This window comes from Lissotriton vulgaris, chromosome 7 (genome assembly GCF_964263255.1).
Source record: "Lissotriton vulgaris chromosome 7, aLisVul1.2, whole genome shotgun sequence".
Classification (NCBI taxonomy): Eukaryota; Metazoa; Chordata; class Amphibia; order Caudata; family Salamandridae; genus Lissotriton; species Lissotriton vulgaris.
The window spans coordinates 772,726,464-772,738,819 of record NC_141695.1 but is presented as its reverse complement, the minus strand read 5'-3'; the positions used below and the strand labels follow the sequence as shown (position 1 = coordinate 772,738,819).

The 12,356-nt window shown below is 43.5% G+C and overlaps 1 protein-coding gene across 1 annotated transcript in view; it reads left to right on the top strand.

Moving 5' to 3' along the window:
• Positions 1–12,356, top strand: part of CCDC137 (coiled-coil domain containing 137) — a 117,711-nt gene that overhangs the window by 69,818 nt on the left and 35,537 nt on the right. Inside the window, exon 2 of the mRNA XM_086931001.1 lies at positions 2,702–2,832. Within this exon, the coding sequence (XP_086787127.1) occupies positions 2,702–2,832 (131 nt within the window). The remainder of the gene's footprint in view (positions 1–2,701; positions 2,833–12,356) is intronic.

Genomic DNA, 12,356 nt, shown 5'->3' with positions numbered 1-12,356 from the left:
CGCCAAGACCTGGAACACTCTGCATCTCCACCTTGGGTATCCCTGTCGCTGATCCAATTTGGGAAGGATCTCAAGACCTGCCCCTTAGACTTCCCCTGCCCCACACAGATCAGCAGCCCCCCACCCCATAGCGCCTCGAGATCCTTACAGGTGAGTAGTTGCTCTATATAAACCACTGATTGATTGATTGACACTTCTGCAAGCCGCTAACCCTGTTTCTGGGATATGTTGTTGATATCCCGTGCGCCCGGGGACGGCTGCCAGGATTAAGGTTGACCTTGGCATGTATGAAGCTCCTCACTTCCCCCGCTTCTTCCTGCACCCAGCTTTGAGACTCATCTGAGTAATGGTATGCATTGTAATGAGCAGGTGCAGGTATACGCATCATTATTGGTGCCTACCTGTGATTTCCGGTGCTGAGCATCGCCTCTGACTGTCCACTACATGGCGGTGCTGTATTTCAAATTTTTAAATTAGCACAACAACAGTGTTTAATAAGTCAATATAATATGGAAAAAGAGTAATACCTGTCGCCCACACTATTATTATAGTTGTGGGTGGCTTAGAATAGTCTGAATTGTCACTCTTGTAGGGAGTGCGGATGCTAGTAGCTGTGTTGGTGCTGTCCTTGGCAGCGTTGGCAGGGGCAATGGATGGTGCAGGCTGCAGTGGCCTCCAGAGAAGGACCCAGCACCTCAATTTTTACAAATTAAGTAGTGGTGCCTAGCATTAGGCTTTGTGATATGATGATATGTGGGAGCCCTTACGAGATTATATGAAATGACTAAACACATCTCCTGTATCAACCCCAGTCCGTAATACAGCCCTGACACCCTCCCTGTTATAGTCCTTGCTCTATGACTAATGACGCTGCAGTATTTCCCTTTAGAAGCCAATTGAAACACTGTTGGGTTCTCTGACCGCTTTATATGGTTTGTATTGACACTAGCTTGCTTTTCTGTCCCCCCTCCCCCCGTGGGTCTCTGCTGATATAACTAGACTCCGCTCTCTGAAACACTGCACACATGGTTGGTCGGCTTATTATTATTTACTGTTATTTTGATTTTCTTACGTTATGATTGCTTACCGTAAACATTAATAAGAAGACTTAAAAAGAATTTTAGAGCAGCTACCTGTCCTGATTCCAGATAGGGGTAAGAGGTCTGAGGCACTGGGACATAGCTAGATGCTGTTTCAACCTGCCATGATACACTCTTCCTCCATTCCCAAGACCACTGAAAGATTAACAAAAACATGACTATGTTATAAGCTGAAAAGCTGCAGGCCGTATGGAGAGCAATAAAGCCTAATCCTTATTGACCCTTTTTTTAAATATATAATAGTCTGTTGTGACTCATTTACTTAATGTTGCATGTAATTTGGCAAGTCACTGGATGTTAGTATTTGCATCACACAGTTTCTTAGTTCTATGTACCTTGTTCCCAGACAGTCCGCAATTTGCAAACCTGTAATCCATAGTTTCAAAGCTTCATTTTAATTCAAAATAGATTTTAATCTTTTTTTCTCCAATACAATTATGCCAATCCTCTTTCTTTCTCCGTATGTAATGGTGAATAATGTTATTAGAAGGGGTCTAAGAAGGCGGCCTAGTTCTACTTGGATTCAAGCGCTTTTCCATTGTGGTTAAATATGATTTGTCAGATTCAGCCTTACTTTACTTATCCTGAGCCAGTCCATTTGATAAACTTGCAGTTGTCATGGTCGTACATGCTGCCAGATCTCCCCGAAGAGCACATGCGTTTACTTAGTATCCCTGCCCTTAACAGCAGGGACCCGCAATCTCCCAGAAATTGAAATAAATACTGCATAGAACATTCGCATTCCACTTTTTTGTTATTGTTTCATGCTATATTATGCACAGTAGAAGAGACATGAAACACTGTGTGCACAAGTGCGATCTAAAATGCCTGTTAACATGATAGTAGGTGTTCTTGTATACTTTCCTGTGATTATCTTGAGAAGCATTTTGTTAACATTTTGTACTCCAGTGTTTCAATCTAGCACCATTGGTTAGGTCCACATCCACATGCTACATTCTCTCTCCTGGCCAGACGTGCTCCATTTAGCAGTGCATGCTATACCTAATACTTGACTCAAATGTAAACCGTCTGCAAATTGTAGACATGCAGCATTATTGCAAGTTGAATACAAATTGAGAGTAGACTCAAACTGGCAGTTGAGCATAGTCTGCCCACCTCCTTCCTTGTCCCTGTGGCTTACCTCTTCTAGCAGTTCTATCTTTTCTCTTGTTGTACCATTATTTCTGTTTGTGTTCTAGACAATGTGAATCCTATTAGTCTGCCCTACCCCATTTTTAGAGGGTAGTTAGATGTATTTACTGTTAGTTCAGTGTAGTGGAGCATTTTTATTGTTTCATTGGGTCATTTCCTAGAGTGTCATATTTCTGACTCCCATGCTATTGTAACTTTATTGTATTTAAATGTGTAGCCAAGTTTTTGGCATATTGGGTGCCAACGGCCTGATGTCTCTGGTTCTTAGTTTGGCTTATTAAAAAAGTAGCAGGACATTTTAGCTGTGTTAAACGGCACACTAGTAGAACAATGTAATTTTCTTAAGTGTAAATCAGTTGGTTATTTTAGCCAGGACAGGCTTATTTTTGTGTTGTTTTCCAGACTTTTCCTCAATGATCTTTGACATTTTTGTTAAAATTCACACATAGGAATGAGAAAAAGAAGGTCAATGCCAAACCAAAGAATCTGGACCATCAGGAGATACCTTTCAAGCTGCGTGAGCTTATGAAGAGTCAGAAGGAAATGAAGCGGCCAAACAAGAAAAGGACAAAAATAGTTGGTCAGTTTTGATTACTTTTCTGCCATGCATTGCTTTGGCATGATTGACTTATATGAACTGCGATTGTTTTATTTCTGCTAGTGCTGAATAAACTAGAAATACAAATGGGGAAAATTAATAGCTGTGATGCTGAGGAGTAGAATAAAGTGAGTTTGTGTGCTTGTAGTAGTGAATTTGCCCATCTATTTTAAATGCTCGATGATTCGGGCGCTAGTGCCTTTAGTCAGTTTTTTGAACACCATCTCTAGTGCAACACCTGCAAATGCTAATACATGGATGAAAAATGGCTAGTTGTTGTAACTTGCATGGTACCTGGAAAAATTTCACTTGTATGTAGCGTGCATTTTATCTTAATCCATGTGTGAACTTGAATGTAAGATCCATCAAAGAGAAACATTGAGGTCTTACATTTTTTTGTAAATATACTCTTTTCATTTGACACTACTTTTACGCTTCCACTGGTAGTCCTTGCTGTCTCCACATACTAGAAGTTCTTTTTTTATTTTGATGAATATATTATAAGACTAGCCAAGATAGGTGGGATTAAGACAAGCCTTTCTCCGTGTATGCTACCATTTTGGTACTTCTGCACTAGTGTTTTTTTTTTCTCTGAGAAGAGTACACTTCCTTGCTGCTTCCTATATAGTCCCTTTAAGCATACCTTCTTATGGTGCTCAACAATTGGAAGTCTAACAATACCAAGTCCTCATACAGGATTCCTCTTCTTGCAGCTGTTGTGCCATCTTGCTGGCACAAGTAAGTGCTTCATTACAGAAGACCAAGCATGGTACTTTGCATACTAGGTAGTGTTAGAATTCTGAAACATTTTCACACATCAAGTCGCTTGCAGGATTGGAAAGGTTTGGAAAGTATGGACGACTGAGAGGTAGATTGGGTTCACGCAAGCACTAGACCACACAAAACAGGTTCATTTGATATTCTCACCTCTGGGTTAGCCTGAATTCTTCTGGGGTTTAATGGGAGCTTGCGACCTAACAGTCTTTCGGCATCCCTGGTTGCGTGTCTGACATTCTGGTCTGATAGGAGGTCATTATAGCTCTTTCTGCCATAACCGTATTACAGATTACTCATTCTTATTTGGATTGGCTGCATATGCTGTCCAGTCTCATTGCTACACCATAGTCAATGCTCCTAACTGGTGTATTCTATTGACCTTATAATCCCTTGCAGTCCCAGAGGTTCCCTGTAAGAAGGGTTTAGAAGGCTTCATTGATTGAGACAAGCCCACCTACAGGGCGGATCCAGGCCTTGATCTCACTTAACCTTTTCTTCTCTTTTTTTCTCCCAGTTACTCCCATGGGCGTATCCTCTATCAGGTGCCTAGGTGCAGAGATTTAGGCACATCATGGTTTCTTGGTGGGTTGTACTACCAGGAACCTGACATGGATTTACCAGTTCTATTTTAATTCTGTACCAACCGCTGAAATTTGTCTTATGTAATAATTTTATTTTCATTTGTGGATTCTGAATTGTCAGTGTGCGTCTTGTGTGCTTTTTTCTTTTTTTTTTGGTCCTCATTTTCTACCCTGGTCAGGTTGTAAGAATAAGTCGAGAGTGACACACAACCTCAGTGATCTGGTTTGGAAGGCATGGAATGAACCTGCCCACCAAATTGTGAAATCAAACTCTCCTAGACCTACTCACAGAGACCTTAGGGGTGATGTTTTGCTGCACCGGAGTACCCACAACCTAGGCGCAATCTAACCGGTCTGGGTTCTGCCAGCAGAGATGAAGGGGATAACCAAAAGCAGCGAAATCCTTGGAGCAAACTGGGAAAAAAAAACCTCCGTAATTGGTCGTGAACTATGCCCAATTTAGAAGATGCCAAAATGCTCTTTTATTAAGATTGCCAGATTTTAGTAGGTCAAGTCTCGAAACCTGTAATATAGAAGCCTGCCAGTTGAAAAAGGAGGGAGGTACAGAGTATTTCCATTTAATAAAAAATGTCCCTCCTGGACAGAGGGATTGCATAAAAGAACAGGCTTTTGGAGAGACCAACGACCCCTTCCGTGACTCCAAAAATTATTAAGGCAGGGTTCAACGTAACCGGGCAACCCAGACTGGCTGTAAGACATGTACCAATGGAGTGCCAAAAAGGCGTTAAGAGTGGACGTCCATAGAACATGTGTAAGTCAGATGCTGCAATTGCCCCACATCTTGCACAGGGAAACTGGACGGTCTGTCGAAAATTTAGAGAGCCTTTGGGGCGAATAGTAGGCCCTATGCAATACAAAAATATGGTTTCTTCAGAGCCATGCTGGTTTGACAATGTCCCATAACAATTTAAAAGAGGAAGTCCAAAGACTTCCCACCTCTAGATCTGGAAAATATGTTGCCCATAGAGTTTCGGGCAGTTGGAAATCACCATCTATCTCCTCCAGAATTAAATGATACCAAAATGATACCTCCTTCTTTGCTGGAGTTTTGTCAACAAGTTGGGATTCCACCCAAGTACCTCCACCTAGTTGACATTTAGACCTATGGATAACCTGTGTACGTGCCCAACTAGCTATTTGGATGTATTTGAATCTAGAGAGATTAGGGCCAACTGTAGCACTCAAGGATTCCCAGGGAATTAGAACTCCATCAAGGAACAAATCGCCCCAGACTACCAAACCGGCCTCCCTCAAAGGCAAGGCAAGACTATCCATGAGCCAACCCAGGCTCCCCGGTGAATCCCATAAGGGCGCTCTGCTTGAAAAGTAACCCGTCTTTGTGATAGTATTGACCTTAGCCCAAGTTCTAGCCAGGCCCTGCAAGACCTTCAGTTTGATTTTTTTTTTTAATTTGGGATTTCCAAACTTAAAAAGGAACCCTTCCTGTGCAAAACCTTCCCCGTTGAGCATGGCACTAAACAAGCCCCCAATCCCACTTTTAATAACATTCGAGAATGACTAAGCTGAAATGCCCAGGCGTATAATTGAAGGTCTGGGGCTGCCAACCCTCCCTTTTCTCTATGTTGTCTTAACTTTTTCCAACTTATTCTCGAAGCGTGCTGGGCCCAGATAAAAGTTGATATCACTCTGTAGTTTAACAAACAATAAAGGTTCAAAATAAAGAGGAATGGTATTAAATAAAAAAGTGATCTTTGGCAAGACCGTCATCTTGATGATGTTTACCCTTCCTATAACTGATAATGGCAGCGAAGCCCATGACCTCATAAGTTGTCGACACTCCTTAGCAATACGAGAGAAATTGACGTCGACCATTTTATTGATGTCCTGAACAATATCCAGCCCCAAGTATCGCATTCATAAGCTTGGTTGAACCCCAGCTGGTAAGTGCTTATGGTTTCAAATCATAATCTCTGTTTTAGAGGCATTAACCTCATATCCAGAGATTTTGCCAAAATCCTGAGCTAACTTGATGACAACCGGCAGGGCAGAGTTACGCTCTGATGAAAAAATGAGGATATCGTCAGTGTACAGGGCCACTCTCTTATCCCTACCCCTGTAACTAAAAGATGTAATGTTAATATCGTCCCTCAATCGCTGTGCAAAGGGCTCCATATACAGGTCGAACAAAAGGGGGGGAGAAATAGGGCAGCCCAGCCGTGTTCCACGCGAGATGTTAAAGGGGTCTGTCAGTGTACCATTAACCAGCAGAGAGGCTGTAGGGTTCTGATAAAGTAGTCTCACTGCTCAGCGAAAACCCTCTCCAATGTTAAATTTATCCAAGACCCCCGACAGGTATGACCAATTCACCCTGTCGAAGGCCTTGGTGGCATCGAGGGTGAGAACGGCTAGTGGTAAACATGCGTGAGAGGCAATATCAATGGCCCCTATAAGGTCGTATGTGAACTCAAAAAGATGTCGGCCCTTAACAAAGCCTCTCTGGCCCTGATGTAAAATATCCCCTGCCACCGAATCCAATCTATTAGCCAAGATGGAAGCAAATAGCTTATAGTCCACATTTAAGATCGAAATTGGTCGATATGACCCGCATGACGATGGTAATTTGCCTGGTTTTAAGATTAAGTCTATTGAGGCGTTATCCCAAGATTTTGGTGGTGCCATCCCTTCCTGAAAGATTTGATTAAATAATATAGTTAGAAAAGGCGTAACCACCTGTTCAAGAACCCTATAAATCTCAGCAGAGAGGCTGTCCGGACCAGCCGCCTTCCTGGACCTACTACTCTGAATAGCTTTTTTAACTTCTTCCTGAGTGATCCTTTGGTCTAATGAGATCGATTGTTGTAGGGTCAGAGAAGGTAAAAAGATCTCATTTACCATTCATCAACAGACTCCTGATTAATAGTCTTATCCTCAGTATAGATTTCTTCAAAGAATGATCGGATAATTGCCCTAATATCCTCATCTGAAGAATAAGACCCGTTGCCCATCTTAATTAAACTAATGTTGTTACGGACCCGATCGGTCTTAGCTCTCCATGATAAAAGCTTCCCTGCCCCTTCGCCATATTGAAAATGGGCGATTTTGCTAACTTCCCACCTTTGTAAGAGACGGGCGTTCAGCACTGATTCTAATTCCACCTTTCCACAAACCAGTTTGTTTATTAAATCTTGTAAGAGCAAAGGGGTGGCAGCCGAATGCAAATCAATTTCACTTTGAAGTCTGGCTATTTGACCTCGCTAGAGGATACCTCCCTTTTGTAGACCCTACTCCTATAAGAAGCCCTGCTAGTTATTAGGCCCCTAAGAAAGGCCTTAAAAGAATCCCAGATTATTACAGAATTAGTAGAGCCAATGTTCACATTCATAAAACGCTCACTTTCTTTTAACAAAAAGGAAATCTCCTCCGGCATAACGAGCAGCGAACGATCAAAGGACCAACTTCTATGATCAGCTCTAAGTGAACCCGTAAAAGCCAATGTCCTCAAGACCGCACAATGATCAGATAAATGTAGGGGGAGATACGTAATGCTCTTTACAGCTTTTCCAGAGACCGGCTAATTAAAACCTAGTCAATCCAGGATTGATGATGGTACTTATAGTTGCGAAATGAAATTCCCATTTGCTTCCCCGACCTTATTCTCCATATATCTACATAGCCATATAATTTCATGTTGGCCAATAGGAGGGTTCGTGACCTCGAATGATTCAAGGCTCGGTTGCTTGGTGACTTATCTAACAAGGGGTCAAGGACTAAATTGAAATCCCCAGCAAAAATAACAGGCTCTGGAAAAGAAAGCAAATGTAAAAAGAGGGACTCCAAGACAAAGGGGTCATCCAAATTGGGGCCGTAGTATCCTATGAGAGTAATTTGACCCCATGCAATGGTGACTGTAGAGATAACCCTTCTGCCACAAGGATCTATTAACTTAGATATTAGCCGGACTTTCAACGATTTTTTTAACCGAATCGCAATTTCCCTAATGTGAGTGGATTGCGTTGTAGAAACATAAGTCAATCCATGTTTTTTTTTTTTTTGAAGTGCGTGGAGTTCTGACTCCGTCAGGTGTGTCTCCTGGAGAGCAATGACCTGTGCCTTGCCATCCCGCAGATATTGTAAAATCCTATCCCTTCGGGGACTAGTGCGGAGGCCATTGATATTCCAGGAGAGAAACTGCCAACTATTGATGTCTAGGTTGCAATTCACCCACTATACACCGTACCCATGCCAACTCTGAAGGGCTGCTCATCAGAAGCAATAAGATCATGCTAAAGACCACTTTATTACCAATTAACAAAAAAACAAAAGTAACCAGGAGAAACATGAGGAACTTTTTTACTTTTTCCCCCACAGCACCCGCCATCTAACCCCGTGCCCACTCCAACCCCCACCACCCTCCCTGGGAAACCCTTGCCCTATCAATCCGGACAAAGTCCAGAAGATAGTCTCCCTCCCTCCAGGTGCCCACAGAGTGTACATGGTTCAAGAATTGACCCTCTTATAATGGATTAATACTTACATTTTTATAGCCTCCGTATTGTGTGTGTCCTATAGTTACTAGAAAACGTATGTTAAATTAATGAAAACCCCCCTTTTTTTTCTCCTCCCCTTGTTCCCTTTTTTATTTTTCCTTCCCTCATTTTATCCGCTATAAAATATATATATTTTCCTTTCTAGACACTCTCATTTTTCAATCTTTTCCTAAAGACATAAGTCAAAACCATCCAACTACAAAAGAGCCCACCATAAGGAGAAGAGGAGTCATATTAGGGTGTTTATATCCAATTATGTTAGAACCTCAATTAACCCGACGACCCACCTTTGCCACCCAAGGCCAACAATAATTCATCTGCTACTTGTACCGATCTAACGTTGTACATTTTGTTGTTGTGCATGATCTTTAGTGCTGCCGGGAACTTAAGTTGGGCAGTGGCACCTAGCTGCCTAAAGGCATCTAATCTCCTCCCCAATTCCCACTGTTTGTCTAGTGTAGCTCTGGACAAATCCGACCTGACCTGAAAAGTAAAACTCTTATACTTTAGGGACTTTAGTTTTAGGGCTTGAGTGAGTATCAACTCTTTAAGGCAATAGGTATGAAAGTTGAAAAGTTTTTTCCTTGGCTTGGTTCTTTGAAGACTTTTCCTAAACGGGTCCCTATGAACCCTTTAGATATCAACACTTAGGAGTTCTTCAGATTGCTCAAGCTCCAAAGAATCCTGTAGTAGCATGATGACAAATTGCTTTATGTCCGTGCCCTCACTTCCCTCCGGTGCATTCAAAATCTGCAAATTGCAGCGCCGGGCATTATTTTCTAAGGTCTCCATTCGATTGGAGAGAACAGTCTCTTCTTTCCTGACTGCTACAATGTCCACCTTCGCCTGATCCAGATAGAGTGAAAGTCCAGCCACTGTTTCTTCCAGGGCCGTGGTTCTGGAGTTAAGACCATCAATTTTATCATCTAACGACTCACAAAAGCTCCTTATTTGCGACTGGTTAGCAGCAGAGACCTCAAACCCACTTTTTATGTCCGATGTGAGTGATAAGAACATTGATTTCAGTGAAGTTTCTGCTGACTCGTCAGTGCTTTCCTCCCCCAACCGATCAGATCCTAAGGCCTGATTCACCAGTAGAGACTCTACCGAATTCAACCGCTCCCGAGTCACTACTGCCACTAGTGTCTCTGGTGTCTCTGCTGGCAGCCGCACTGGTTGCTGTTGTTGCAGGGGATCACAGACGATGTCACTTTTGAAGACTAGGCCTTGCATGGAAGAATGTACTACTGAATCAGGTCCCGATTCTAATTCCCCCTGCTCAACCTGTTCATCAAAGTTACTCTCAGCCGATATTGCACTGCCTTTCACCGGCTGTGACTCGCTGTCAGCAGATATATTGCTCATGTCGAATAAACTTCCCTCTGTGGAAACCTTGGAAACCATCACAAGAGGAGGAGCAGAAGCAAACGGAAGAATGTGTGCAGGAAAAGGTGAGGTCGGAGAGGAGATGTCCTGAATCTCTTTAGCCAGGTCTAAAATCTGATGGATTACCTTAAAATATGATCGCAAGGAAGGTGTTATCTTTGAACCCAGCTTCGAACCCAAAATGGCAGCCTTTAAAGCCTTGGTAGCTTTGGAGGTTTTTACTGACTTACCCCCTTAGAGCATTTAGCTTTGACCTCAGTAGTCAGAAAGGAGGAAGCTTTATTAATACTGCTACAGGCCGCAGGGCTCACACCCTGTGACCAAGTGGCCACACTTGCGCTTACCCCTACACCTACACTGCTACCCTTAGGTGACTTTGGTAAAGAAAGATTCCCGTTGAGACCAGGTGCAGTGTTAATATGGGGGCTTTCGTTACTCTCAGACCCTCCTAGGTCCGAGACTCCTTGTGGTATTGTTGGTAATTTCACTGCAGGCTTACTTTTGGTGTCTTGTTTAGCCCTACGATTCCCCCTCACCCTTGTACCGACAACCGGAAAATCTGATAGGGTCAAATCAGGCTGTTCCAGCCCTTGATCTTGTTCCAACTTATCCTCCAACTGGTTTTGACCCACACTCACCTTTGCTGTGGGAGCCCTTACCTTTTGCTGCCTTCCAATGGCTGACTGGCTCACCTCACCCGTAGAGGTACCACTAGTACGACCTCGTGTATCGCGTAGAAGACTCCGGATCTTGCGCCCCCTTGTCAGCTCCAGGGCGGCTGAGTTCCAATGCTGGAGTCCGCGTTGAAGTCCCGGCAGTAGTCCTGTCGGACGTGCAGGAACAAGCTGCAATCCCTCTAACCAGCACATAGGTATTCAGGCAGACAGGCAGAGCAGCCGAACACTGAGAACCAGGAGGAAAAAAAAAAAACTTCTCACAGGCGCCTGCCCCAGGTCCAGAGCCGGCAAAGATGCTGGCGGAAACGTCCGCATAAACGCTACCAGGACCGGCAAAACCTGCCTTGAAGCACGGAGAACTCAGAATTCTGAAGACCCAGAAAAAAGCAAGCCCCACAGAGGAACCCCCCACAGCGGCCAAGCAGGTAGGCTAACTTGCGGAAACTAGGGCATTAATATGGTAAACCGACCCCCGCAGACGCCTGGATATCGGGAGCGCTAACGCAGCTCCCTTGCTGCCACCATGTTTCCCCTTCACGGGAAGTGATGTTACCGACACCCCTTTGTGTGCTTTTTTGATGCATCCAGTTGCTTGATGCCTTTCTTCCAGCAGTAGTGTGTCTTTTTTTCTATAATTCACAATATTCAACTCCATTTGTAGGTCGAGCCCTTGCAAAAGACCTATTGCCTGCTAACCAGAAACTTTTTTTTTTTTTGGTGCAAGACGTTTATTGAGTACTGTCAAGGGTACACAGCGCTCTGCCACAACCCGGAGGCCGGCCGCTATTGTGCAAATCGACAAAGAAAATAAAAGAGACAATCAAAAGGCAATATAAGCAGGTCTGTAGAGATGGCTCACCAATTCATTGACAGTACATAGATATTAGAAGCAAATCAATTCGTCTCACTTTTGACATTTTGTTGTAAAGAAAAAAAAACTTAAGCATGTGCAATAACCCAGTCACAGAAGGGGGTAACCATATACGGCAGCTGAGTGGCAGACGGACATTCGCATTTCACATGAGGACGGAGACAGAAAGGGGGAAGCATTAAAGTCATGTAAAATATGGAGTAAAGTGCACAATCAAGTCACATGAATCATCTCCGGCCTCTGTGACAGTTCCACATGACCCTCCGGTCAGGTTCCATCAAATTATCATTTCAGCAACGCCATCTCACTCAACATCAGCCAGCGGTGAGTCCGTTATCAAGTAGCATTGTAATGGGGCCCATATATCCGTGGGCCTTGAGGAGGGTGGCAACAGTTCGGAATATGTATTCAGTTGTTCCTGACAGTATACCATGTCTCTCATCCACTCCTTAAATTTGGGCGCCCTTCCCCTCCCCCACCTGCAAGCCACTCTTCGCTTGGCCAACAACAGAGCCATCGCCACATATTTGCGGTGGGCCACCTGGAGTGGTTCGACATAACCCAACAGAGCCAAGATTGGGGATGGTTCCACCGTTTGCTAACCAGAAACTTATAGTGGTTTTAAAATCAAAATCACCCCATAGATTCAATTGGTTGGCTTTATTCTTACTAGATTTTCCTTCTT